Source organism: Arachis stenosperma, chromosome 8, assembly GCF_014773155.1.
Source record: "Arachis stenosperma cultivar V10309 chromosome 8, arast.V10309.gnm1.PFL2, whole genome shotgun sequence".
In the NCBI taxonomy this organism is placed as follows: Eukaryota; Viridiplantae; Streptophyta; class Magnoliopsida; order Fabales; family Fabaceae; genus Arachis; species Arachis stenosperma.
In genome coordinates, this window is record NC_080384.1 from 41,765,000 (window position 1) to 41,778,434 (window position 13,435).

Genomic DNA, 13,435 nt, shown 5'->3' on the forward strand with positions numbered 1-13,435 from the left:
CAAAATACACATTGAGAATGACTTAATATATGTACTCATACACAAATACATAATAGTTGATTTGATGGCTAATTTTTTGTGTGCACATAGCATTTTTGTAATGGGCGTAGATCTTTAGCCATTGACATGGAATGAAAATATCATTTTCCTTAAAGTTATTGCTATTGCTAGGGCTATTTCTAATTATTTTCTAGCAAGCACTGTGTACATAGATCATTGAATGGGTTGGATAATTAATGATCGTATACAGCTCTGGGTTTTAGGATCTTGAATAGTATGACCATCTCCATGTTGGTACATACACAATGACATTCTTGCAAGGTTTACTGCAGTTTCTATAAAACGTTGAGTCAAAGAAGAATTATGAGCTTCTCTGTTCATCTTTTTCCATGTGATGCACAGCAAGGATTTTATATGCTCCCTTGCTTTTACTTCAGAAGCTCCAGTTTCATTCATGTAACATTGAATCCACTTGAGAACATCGCCAGTGGCATTCTCACGCTAAAAGGGGGGAAATGGGAAACAAAAATTAGAATATAAGAAGATGAGAGTTTTAGATTGAGCAAGATTGAAATTTGGTGTGGATACTTTATATGTTCCAAGGTCGTTGGCAAGCCGTAAAATCGTTGCCGAAAGCCGAACTGTCTCAGAATACTCTTCTAGGGGAACTTGTTCCTCCTCTATAAATAAATGAGGGATTAGGAAGTAAACATGAGTAAGTATAACAGGCGCACTTATGGAAATCCATGCATTCTCCATGTACTCCTCCAAACTCGGCTTATATTTCCCATGATACCACTTTGCCTCAACCAAATATGATTTACATAGATCTGTCCACTGTAAATTGTTTAAGAAGTCCATCAAATTTTAAACCTTTCGATTAATCTAAGTACAATATTGTGTGCATAAAAGTTCATAGCAAAAAATGCTAATTAAGAAAAATAAATCAAACAGTTGCTTACCACTTTCTTTAGATATGGAGCAATGTAACCCCCATTCTTTTTTAGGGTCTCAAGGGCCAATTCAGTGACAAAGTTATGAAGTTCAAGAAAGCAAGTTTTCATGTAATCTGGGAGATCATTAATGGTCCTTGTATCCCATCTAGAATAAAAATATAAAAGGTAATAACTGTTAATTTCTGTTTTAAAATTGCATATGATATGCAAAAAAAAAAAAAAGAAAAAAAAAAGGTATGATTGAGTAGCTACTGTTTAATGACCTGTCAATAGCTTCAGTGAAGAGCTCTAGTTCTTCCAAAGTTCCATGCACATCATAAATATCATCAATTACGGTTATGAAGCAATTAATCTTTGTTATGACTTTTCTTGAATATCCAAGGTCTGGCTCAAAATTTGTTCCCACTGTCCAGATGTAGTTCTCTACCAACCTATCCCTGGCAAAGCTCAACTTTTCTGCAAGGCCAGTACTTTTCCACCATCTTAAACAAGATCAAACATAAGAAAATGGAAGTGATGTTATAAAGTGCGATTTTTCTTGGTACACTGTTTAAGTGGGACCACAAAATAACATGTGATGGAAGTTGTTGTATGTTTCCTAAACTTTAAACCCTAAAAGATCACATTTGACAACATTATTTTGAAAGAAAAAAATTGGGAAGATCTATTTCCCATATATATAAGCCATGTAAGTAAGAGGAGTATAAAAACTAAGCATATCTACTTAATTTCAAGTTAAATATACTATAAATAGTTCTAAACTTTCAAGAATGGGAATTGTAATTTGGCAAATTCTATAGTATCTATGAGTTGTTATTTAAATTTTGTTTAACTTATCTTTTGTAATAAGTTTTGATTTTTTAAAAAATATTTATTTTTATATTTTTTAAATTAAATATTAATTTTTAATTTTTTTTGACAAGTAAGCATCACCTCTTAAACACCATAGTATTCACCTTATAATTTACCTTTTTGAAATTTGTTTTATGTGCAATTTGTTATTTAAACTTTGAAAATGTTCAATTTATCTCCCTGAAATTATAAAATGGTCCAATAAAGGATTTTTGCTAAATTTTCTTCCAAAATGACCCTTTTATTAAGGGATAATTGTATCAAACTATCAATAAAACATCATATGAGGATATTCTAGGATGAAAATTTAACATAAGATCTTCTCTGCAGTATTCGGTAACTTTAAAGACTCAAATTGCACGTTTTCGAAAGTTTAAAGGAAAAACTGCATAACTGGAATGTAACCTTTCAAGAATTTACCATACACCTTGATGTAAACTTCAGTTCCTCTTGATAGATGCATTGAAGACGGTTGAAATCTAATTTAGCTAACTGAAGCAAAGTAGGATTCATGTTGTGTCTTCTTTTGTATGCATTAATGAACCATCGTGCCTCCCACCTAGGAATCCTCCAATGTAATGGAAGCTCCAAAGCATGTTGAGTTAGTAGTGATAAATAGCTACATTCGTTTTGGTTCAAATATTCTTCAAGAAACTTTGTGGTCAAATCTCTTGATTCATCCAATATTGTTTCTCCTTCCATTGAATAAAATGAGGCTTCATACAATGATAACATTCCCTGAACATCTACCGATTGGTATTCCTTGAAATCATGCATGTCATCAAGAAAGCTAAGAAAAACATCTGCCACAACAACAGCAACAGCACATAATCTCACATTAATACCATCATCTCATATATCAACTGGTTAGATAAATAAATATAGTACTAAGATGGGAATATAACCAAGATAATAAATTATATTTTTTGTAAATATTTTGTGTACGAAAAATTCTATCATAGTACAAAATTTTTACTTTTTTTTTTGTCAGATAGATTGAATAACCTCTAATTTTAAATATTACAACACACTTACACTACACATTCATTCACACAATACTAAGTGCATTTGCCAAGATTTGAACTTAAGATGCAGCTTATTAAGAGGCATATATGATTTTACAAACAGGGAGTGCTAGATAAAGAATGACCATTTTGAACAACATGAACAATCACCAATCAATTAAAAATAGACTACACTCTAATTTAATGCTATTAATTAAATTTAAAATTAATTTACTCTTTTAACCTATTAATTCATATTGTTCACACATTATTCAAAAATATTGTTGGTTACCTATATTTTCCTTTTACGAAATTCTTACTTCATATTGTTTGACAATCATTCATTTATTTTTTCGGTATTGTTACACGTACGAATGCTTTTGGTAATCAAGTCCAAGTTGGTTGGCCTACTGATTATCCCAATAAAAATAACCCTACACAAAATGCATATGACTCACACACTTCTTCTTCCCCCTTCTTTCGTTGCTGTTGCTTCGTTTATTTCTTCTTCTTTTTTTCTATTTTGCATTTTTATTAGTTTCTCCTCTCTTTTTTCTTTTGAGGGAGAAACAAAAATGAAAAATATAAAATTTTTGTATTATTATTTATAAAGTTATGTGTTTTCTTTTAAAAAAAATTTGTGTTTCTTGTCAAAAAAAAAAACAAAATGTTGTAGAATTTTGTAAAAAAATGATAAAATATAGAAATTTATAAAGTTGAACACAGAAATTTGCAAAGTTAAATACAAAATAATTACATAGACAAAATATAAGAGGAAGAAAAAAAATAAATTAAAAAATTGCAGAATTTAAAAAAAAACACATAAATGTATAAAGCTAAAGACATAAATTTGTGAAATTGAACACAAAATAACTATATAGATAAAAAAAAAAGAGGAAGAAGAAGAGATGGAAATAAAAGGAGGAAGAGGAGAAAAAAATATAGAACTTATTTGCTATTATTTATAAAATTATATTTTTTTTCAAAAGTTTTTTATTTATTGTCAATGAAAAAAAATAACAAAATGAAAAAAATGTTGCAGAATTCTGTAAAATAATAATAATAATATGGATGATGACTCTATTTCTAGGCGAAAAATAAAATCATAGTGATAAAATCAATCTTGTTAAGAGTGTTAGTTTCGCCGCAGTAGTTTCTACTTCTTTTTTTCTTGGGTGTCTATCCTAATAAAGAAAATAATAAAAAAATCTAATATAAAAAAAATCAAATATAAATATTTTTTAGCGACATAAATTAATTCAAAAAAGTATACTAAAATATTATGAATTTATTCATTGGGAGACAAATTTGGTTAATAATTTAAGAGCACTCAGTCGCAAGAGATTAAAAACCTGTAGAAATGTTATAACCATGTTGCCTTAAGAGCCTGAATTCAAGTGCTGTGACATGTAAACTCTTCTTCTCGGAGTTATCCATGTAGTAAATATTGTTCAATATGTTCCATATTTCATTGTTAAAATGATAAGCAATTCCAAGTCTTTGCAAGACATCAATGAGCTCAAGTTGATCAAGCATATTTTCCACTTTGCAAAGGACCATCCTTACTTCTTCCCTTAGCACTTCAATTTTCTCTTTGTATGATTCTTCCTGCGCTAATTATTAGATACATGTTGGCCTCACACATTTTTAGAAGAGAATATAACAGGATAATATTTAGGCCATCATAATATCTTGTTTTTAGTCAATAATATTTAAAAATATTTGCTAAAATATTATACTAAATCGTTGAACTAAAGATATTAGATTATTGGCTAAAAATGCTAATGGCGATTCCTACTTTATTATCTGTCTTTGGATTTTACAATAGTCCTTAACTTTACACCTAAATTCTTGCTTTGCTTGCTTAGTTAAGTTGGGTGTTCCTAAACTCTAACCTCTTGCTTTCTATAGTCAATTGATGAATTTATGTAAAATCAAAACATTTCAAATCATATCCTTAATTTAAGGGTGATACTTTTGAATTGCATATTATATATTATATAAAAAATCAGTCTTCAAAGTCATTTTATTATATATTTATGTATAAATACGTCTGTTATTTAATTTATTTTTAATATATATTTTATGAGTGATTTATTTGATAGTTTATTTTTCGTCTACACATAATATATTGATATTATATTTATTATATAAATGAATACGTAAACGTTAAAAAAAAGCTAAGGGGGTTTATCTATATTATTTTGATTCCGATTTTATATTTTATTTAAAAGAATACTGAGATGAGTTCTTTCATATCCTGTTGAGTAGAACACATATCTTCTTTATAGAATTTTTTCTTTTTTTTTAACCAAATTTTAATTAGATCCTTCTTCTTAAATTGCAATTTTTTATTTTATGTATATATCTAGTTACAAACTTTAAATTTTATGAATCTAATTAAAAACCTGATGTATATATAAAGATTTGTAAAATATTTTTTTATTTGTATCCATAATGTAAAAGGAAAGCTAGGCTCCAAGTTGTTTAAGAATAATGTGATTTGATAAGCAGAATATAGACAAATAATATAACACCAGAAAAATGAAAGTAAGAAAGAAGACCTTATAATCAGTATTCAATGATTGGATATATTCATAATGCCAAATTGAAGGTTGGAAGTTTGCGGTGCGTCGGAAAACTGTCGTATTATCATTATTTGAAGCTTTATTCAATGGTAGGCATTGAATTTGTGAAGGGATATTTCTCTTGCTGGTTTCAATAAGTGATGAGTTTCTCTCAAATGGAAGCATTTTATTGAACCCCATTGTGAGTGAAGAAAGGTGAACAAGAGCCATGAGGTGTAGAATGAAAAGCCAATCTCTATTCTGTTATTTACTTGAATATTCGTGTAATGAGAATGGTCACAAAGAAGCCTTTTTATATCCAAGGATGGATACCGAGGAAGTCTTATATTTTTAAGGAAAAGTATAAGTAGGCGACGAGAATAATAAATAATATAAATAATAGATATATTGAATATTTAATTTAATAGGTATGTAAATAATTATGTTTATTATTTTTAATTGAATAATTATTTTTTTTATTTAATTTACTCATGCATATTTAATAATGACTGAATATTCAATTCAATAAGTATACAAATAATTATCCTAATTAAGAAATAATTTAGGAATTAAATGTTATTTTACTTTATTAAATCAATTTTAAAATTAATTATTAATATTGTTTACAAAAATAATTGTCTGTCTAACAAAACACAAAATACATTATACGTGTCTGTTGTTCACTCACGAGAAACCACATTTAATTTTTCTTTTTTTTTAAATTTTTTTTGAAACACCCAAAATATAAATAAAAAAAGGGGTTGAAGTCGAAAAATTTCGTTCACCCAAAAGTTAAAGGACAGGCATGCATCGTCACAATATTTTGATATTCTCACATTCAACGTGTTAATAAGGTTATGGACACCATCTTCTCGCACGAGCTAGAAAGCATCTTTTTTGTGGAAGAGACTCACTTCATGTTCTATTTTCCCTTTCTTTGGTGAGGAGAAACCTGTTTGTCTCACTCTTTCACATAATGATGCACGGATTTAAATTTTTAAAATTTTGAATTTTATTTTAAAAGAAAAAATATAACTTTTTATTATTTATTTTATAAGATAGACTAAGAAAAAATAGGTTAAACTAAGAGAAAATATGAAAGAAAAATTATTTAAAAATGAGAAATTACAATTTACTCTCTAAAATAAAAATTTAAAATTTGGACAATTTATCAAAATAAATAAAATAGCTTGTAATATTACCAGAATACACATTTTGTAAAACGGATACCAAAATTGTAACCGGGATCCACGGTTTACAAATGAACGTAAAGCAGTTTATGTTGATATGTAAAATGGCTAAAAACTGCAGCAGAGATCTTGCTGTTTCTGTGTGTATATATTTTTTGTTCTTAGTTGAATATTTTTTCAATCTGGATCTTCAACTTTAGCATAATTTTCACTAGCTTCATTTTTTGTTCTTAGTTGAACATTTTTTCAATCTGGATCTTCAACTTTAGCATAATTTTCACCAGTTTCAGCTTCATGCTCTCTACCCATGGTTGACATCTCATCAGTGGAAAGCCCTGATGCTCAACGACAAGGTGTGGTTTGTGCTTTTTTATATAAATAAGATAAAATGATTATTTCTTTAAATATGAAATGGAATTACACATCATTTTAGTCATGGTGCCTGCAAACTAGAGATTGAAATCATCTTTTTATATCTACCCATTGACATATGCCAAAATGAGACGCCTACAAAATAAAATAGCGGCCATTTTTCTGCTGTCGCAGACGAAATGACTTCTATTAGAATATTAGGACGAATAAGGAATAATTATATTGAATCTTCCTACTTAAACAATAATAAGTTTGAATGTTTCATAAAAGAGAAAAAGAATTGTTAAGAACAGGTTTAGATTTTATTTTTTATTTTTATTTTTAAAAATATTTTTTATTTTCAATTTTTACATTAAATTTTTTTAAAAAAATACCTTATTTCTAAATGTTGAAAATAATAAAAATATGTTTAGCTGGTCTATTTTTAAAATGTATTTTTTAATATTTTAAATTATAAAATTATATTTTCATTAAATATACGTTTTTAGTTATTTAATTTTTTATCAAGTTAACAATTTATTTTTATATAATATCAAACATGAAATACATTTGTTGAATTTATAGTCAATTTAATTTTAAAATTTATAGTTCTAAAATTTAAAATTGAACAAGTATATTTGTTAAATTTTTTTTATTTAGTACTGAATACGTACTACCTGAATTAAAAGAGTTATGGTGAATAATATATTAACTTACTAGTCTTATTTTTTAATAGTTAATCTATAAATATAATTAATTATTTTAAAATTGTAATTTATTTCATATTTAATATTATATAAAAATAAATTATTCTTAAACTTGAAGGAAGAATAAGGATTTGATCAAATGGCAGAGAACTTAGCCAATAAACTTAGCAATGCAGTGGGACTAATGCCAGGGTATAGTGATGCATGGTGATGCAGAACAAGAAGATAGAAATGTAGAAGCGAAAAGGGTCGCGGTTTATGCATATTCTCAACTCATACATAAACCACGACACCCCTACCGCGGATTATGTGCATTTGGATTTTGAACGTAATTTGCAAGACCCCTATAGCGGTTCACATTCATTTGTAAATCGTGGGTCTCCTGTCGCGGATTACATAGTTTATGAAAAAAAAATACATTTTGGTATTTATTTTGCAAAATGTGTAATCTAGTAAAATTGAAAGACACTTATTTATTTTGGTAAATTGCCCTTAAAATTTAGAGGATTCAAATTCATTATGCATAACATGACAAAGTAAATATATGTATAAACTTAACCAAAATTCTGAAGACCGGATCGATCATCAAACCTCTTTAGCTACTGATTTATTGATTCATTGGTTCAATCAGTTCAACTATGGTTCAATTAGAATATGATAAAGTATATTTTTTGTCCTTGAAATTTAGCAAAAATTTCAAAAATTCTCCTAAGTTTTATTTTGTTTCAATTTTGTCCCAAAAGTTTTTTATTTGCATCAAATATACTCTCGACGGCTAAATTTTCAAAAAATTTAAGACCAACCTAACAATAATGCATGAAAATTATGTTGATTTGCTTGTGTTGAGGGTTGTTCTTATAAAATTGTTGTTGAATTGGTCTTAAATTTTTTGAAAAATTAGCTGTCGTGGATATATTTGTTGCAAATCGAAAACTTCTTAGACAAAATTGAAATAAAATAAAATTTAGCAGTATTTTTTAAACTTTTGTCAAAATTTAGAGATAAAAAATATACTTTACCCATTAGAATAATTATTTTATAATAAAATAATAAATAAAATATAAATAAACATACTAAAATATAATTATAATTTAATATAATCCTTAAAATATCATCCAACTTTAAATATAATACATGAAAGATTAATAATTTACAAACACAACACAATTAAGTCCAAACAAAAATTAATAAGAAGGAACTAAAGTACAAAACAACACAATTTCAACAGCATAAAAAATATAAGAAAAAACATAAAACACAGCATAATTAAGCACAAACACAACACAAACCCTAATTCTATAAATTTGTAACGAGGACAAACACAGCACAAACATAACATAATATATGAAAGATTAATCATTTATAAATTTATAATGAGGATGAAGTGATGAATTAGAGCACAAACACAACACAAATACAGCATAATTAAGCACAAACAAAAATTAATGAGGTTGAACTAAAGCAACATAGCACAATTAAGCATAATTAAACCCAATAAAAACACAAAACATCACAATTTCAACAGCACAACACTAGGTAAAAAGGAAAAACATAAAATACAGAACAATAACATAGTAGAGCAGCCAAAGCTAATCAATAATCATTTAATAAAAACACAAAACATTCAATAATCAATATGATTTCTAAACACAGCATAAAAAAAGAACAAACACTAGTAATGAGCATTGTCTTTCGATTTGAATAGTCTGGGCAAAGTATGACGAAGAGCGGTTGAGTGCGATGGACGACGATGACCAAATGACAGCGAGCACGACGGCAAGCAGATGAAGACCAGATGACGACCACACCATTGGTGAATGAGAAAACGGGTTTGAGACTTGGAGCAACCCGACTAGACGAGGATGGAAGCTCCTGAGCGCGATTGGACGGCGGAGGAAGCGTGGATGAGAAAACAAAGACGACGGACGCCGAGTTCGAAGGAACAGTTGTATCAGTGACAACAAACAGAAGTTGGGGACTTAGAGCACGAGGGAAGCTAGATGAATGGAGGGATAGACGATGGACTTTGAGTGTGACAGACGACAACATTGTGCCATTGCTTACGATAGTGGTGATGACTAGGATTTTTTGGCTCTGAGTTTCTGTGATTTCTTTCTCAATGAAAGAAATAAAGGGAGAAAGGGTGGGAGAAGAAACAAAGGAATTTGGAATCTGACCCTTTTGTGTAAACCAACCAAGTTCCAGTTCGGTCTAACCGACTAGTTTTTGATCGGTTCAATGGTTCTTTAGTGGTTTCTAAAATGGAGATTTCTCAACATGGACCGAACCTTAAAGTCTCCCAGTTTTCGGCAGGACCAGTTCGACCGACCAGTTTGGTTCGATTTTTTAGAACCATGAAGTTAACCAATTTGAGTTAGTCTAATAGTTGGCCGATTAAGGAATGTTGTGGGAAACAAAAAAAAAAGATGTGCATTATTTGTCTTAACCAAGAATTTCTAGATTTTACTGTCAGCTTGAAATTAAGTTTGTTGGAGTTAATACTTAAATTGATCCTTAAAATTCTTTTCGAGCTTTAAGTTGATCTTTGAGATAGTGTTTGTTTCTAGCAATTGAAACGGAAACCTAGGAAGCACCGATACGACACGCGATACGGACACGACACGATACGGATACGCCAACACGTTCTTTTTATAAAAAATTGGATACGACACGTTAAGGATACGTTGTGAATTAAATTTAAATAATATATTAAATTAATAAAATATCATATTATAAATATAAGAGTAAATATAATTGCATAAAAAATTCTTAAAATTATGTAATTATTAAAAAAAATAAAAAATTTTAATCTACTCTTGCCATCTCGCTAACAGAAAATATATCAATTTTTCTCCTCCAAGTCCATCTGACTCAATTATAAAGAAAAAATTGGTTAATCGGGCCATAAAATCACAAAATCAATTGAAGATTTACAGTCCAGCAGAAAGATCCGTCTCATGAACATCTGAATCGGGTTGGACTCGTTCGGATTCGTGACCGCTCCACCAAGATTCGGGTCGGACTCGTTCAGATTCGTGACCGCTCCACCAAAATTTTGCATTGCAAGAAGACACGCGCCGATATGCTCGTTTGAAGTATCCACCGAGTGTCGGTGTCAGATTCGTGTCCGACACGGATACGCTGGCACCATGAGAGAATCCGTGCTTCATAGACGGAAACTGGAAGACTTAGAATCAGTATTGTGTTTGGTGGTCAAAGACTCGAAATGAGATTTTAGTTCCAGGACCTAAAATTTCAGTCCCTTCAGTACTTCTAGAAAGTGTGGATATAAGGGATTAAAATTTCTCAGGATAGCGACTAAAACTTTAACAACATTTTCTTCAATAACTTGAATGGGGTTAGGGTCAAGGTAGGATTGTATTTGGTCAAGTGGACTAAAATCTGAATCCTTGATTAACCTAAACTTTCCACCTAACTTAAGACAATCCATGTAATCAAAATACAAAATCTAACTACCTATTAACTATGTTTTGCCACATATTCATGCATCCCAAATTTGAATACAACTCATATGCATTGCTATCGCCACTTACTTCGGGGCATTTTGTCCCCTTTTTATTGTTTTCTTTTTCTCTTTTTTTTCTTCTTTTTATTTTTATTTATTTATTATTTTTTTCTTTTTCTTATTTTTCTCAATGCATATGATTAAGGCATTGAATGTAAGAATATGTGCTCAACTATCTTTTTCACATTTTCACAAGAATATACAACACCCAATTTCCAAACCAAATGTTTTCAAACCCAATTTTCTCACACTTAAATCATGAGCACTCTCACTAGTTTAAACTAACCAAGGATTCAAATTAAGGTCATTCATTGTTTTTCGTTTAGAGTTAATGATGTGCTAAAGTAAAGAACAAATAGGGTAAAATAGGCTCAACATTGGTTTGCAAAGGATAATGAAATGATAAGGCCATATGGGTATGTGAGCTATAGTGAAACAAAGGCCTCGATCACATAAGTGTATGCATACATCAAACAATGGAAATATAGAATTAAGCAAGACAAAGATCACAATTTTAAAGAGAACAACACACACCAAAATAAAATATTGGTTAATAAAATGCAACCAATCAAATAGGCTCAAAAGCTTACCATTTTCAGTGACTCACAGGTAGTCACCTCGCAAATAGAAGGGAGCTACCAGGCTAAGGATCCCACCATGAAGAAATACCTAGACAAGACCAAAGAATAGCCCAGAAAATTCATGGGATGAGATTCGACATATACCTCAGAAAAAAAATGCCCGAGTTGATGCACTCTTGAAACTAGCTAGCACCAAATCCGGGGGCAACAATAGAAGCCTCATCCAAAAAATACTACAAAATCCATCAACCTCGGAAGAAAAGAAAGTCTTAAGCATCTCAGACTAGAACCAAGGGTGGATGAATCCCATAATCAGCTACCTCAAGTCTAAAATTCTCCCCACAGATAAAAAAAAGAGGCAAAAAGGCTAGTACGAGAAGCATAGTATTACACCATAGTGCACGACGTCCTATATAGGAGAGGAATTTCTACACCCCTCCTAAAATGCGTCCTGACCTCCGCTACGAGGGAAGTTCTAGAGGAAGTCCACGGTGGCATGTGCGGTAACCACCTCGGGGCTCGAGCTCTTTCCAAAAAGGTACTCCGAGCTGGTTTTTACTGGCCGACCTTACAAAAAGAAGCAACAGAGTTTGTCAAAACATGGCCCCCATGCCAGAAGCACGTCAATTTTCATATCGCACCACCAGAGGAACTCATCTGCGTTACTTCACCCTGGCCATTCGCAAAGTGGGGGCTCGACCTCCTCGGGCCATTCTCCCAGGGATCAGGACAAGTCAAGTTCCTCATTGAAGGAATAGACTATTTCACAAAATGGATTGAGGCAGAACCATTAGCTACTGCCACCGCCCAAAGAAGTTGGAAGTTCCTATACAAAAGTATCGTCACAAGATTTGGAGTCCCATGCTCCATCACCACAGACAATGGCACGCAATTCACCGATACGGTCTTCAGAAACCTGGTAGCCGATTTAAAAATCAGGCACCAGTTCACCTCTGTAGAACACCCACAAGCCAACAGACAAGCGGAAGCCGCCAACAAAGTCATATTGGCCCGGCTAAAACGGAGACTGTCGGATGCTAAAGGAGGTTGGGCCGAAGAGTTCCCGCAAGTCCTATGGGCATACCGGATAACACCACACTCCACCACTGGGGAATCACCTTTCCGACTTACTTACGGAATGAAGGCAATGATTCCCATAGAAGTAGAAGAAGGATCTCCCAGAGTGATCCTCTACAACGAAGATACCAACTCCCAAGCTCAAAGGGAAGAGCTCGACATACTTCCAGAAGTTCGAGAAAGAGTTCGGATTAGAGAGGAAGCGGTAAAGCGTTGAATGACTTTAAGGTATAATTAGAAGGTAATCCAGCGAAGCTTCACCACCAATGATCTCATCTTAATCCGAAATGATATCGGAGCAGGTCGGTCAGGAGAAGGGAAGCTAGCAGCCAACTGAAAAGGGCCATACCGAGTTACAAAAGTACTAGGGAAAGGTTACTATAGGGTGGCCGACCTTGAAGGGCGAGAGCTACCAAGATCATGGCATGCCTGTAACCTAAGAAGGTACTATAGCTAGAAAATGATAAAGATCTTAGGTCAAGGTGTACAATTTTTCCTAAAAGGTTTTTTAATGAGGCGCCAGGCCGAGATCTGAAATATTGCCCAACCTAGAAGGATAAGCACTCACATGTACACACTTTTTTATTTATATTTTTATCTTATTATTATTTGAATAAAAATTAT

At 31.3% G+C, this 13,435-nt stretch overlaps 2 protein-coding genes across 2 annotated transcripts; one reads left to right on the forward strand and one right to left on the reverse strand.

Moving 5' to 3' along the window:
- Positions 1-59: 59 nt before the first annotated feature.
- Positions 60-5,580, reverse strand: LOC130946007 (terpene synthase 10-like). Its single transcript, XM_057874690.1, has 7 exons — positions 5,377-5,580; positions 4,165-4,420; positions 2,236-2,611; positions 1,220-1,438; positions 963-1,101; positions 589-837; positions 60-501 (listed from the first exon to the last, which is right to left on the reverse strand). The coding sequence occupies exons 1-7, from the start codon at positions 5,578-5,580 to the stop codon at positions 214-216; spliced, it is 1,731 nt and encodes a 576-aa protein (XP_057730673.1). The 3' UTR covers positions 60-213.
- Positions 5,581-12,178: 6,598 nt separating this feature from the next.
- Positions 12,179-13,028, forward strand: LOC130946008 (uncharacterized). Its single transcript, XM_057874691.1, has 2 exons — positions 12,179-12,237; positions 12,674-13,028. Exons 1-2 carry the CDS (start codon positions 12,179-12,181, stop codon positions 13,026-13,028), a joined length of 414 nt encoding a protein of 137 aa, XP_057730674.1.
- The last annotated feature ends 407 nt before the right edge of the window (positions 13,029-13,435 follow it).

Coding starts and splice junctions, on each gene's coding strand:
- LOC130946007 (XM_057874690.1), bottom strand. CDS start 5,580: ATGGGGTTCAATAAAATGCTTCCATTTGAGAGAAACTCATCACTTATT. Junction 838..962: donor CTCCATATCTAAAGAAAGTG/GTAAGCAACTGT, acceptor AACAATTTACAG/TGGACAGATCTATGTAAATC. Junction 502..588: donor ACGACCTTGGAACATATAAA/GTATCCACACCA, acceptor CCCCCCTTTTAG/CGTGAGAATGCCACTGGCGA.
- LOC130946008 (XM_057874691.1), top strand. CDS start 12,179: ATGCGTCCTGACCTCCGCTACGAGGGAAGTTCTAGAGGAAGTCCACGG. Junction 12,238..12,673: donor AGTCCACGGTGGCATGTGCG/GTAACCACCTCG, acceptor TTTAAAAATCAG/GCACCAGTTCACCTCTGTAG.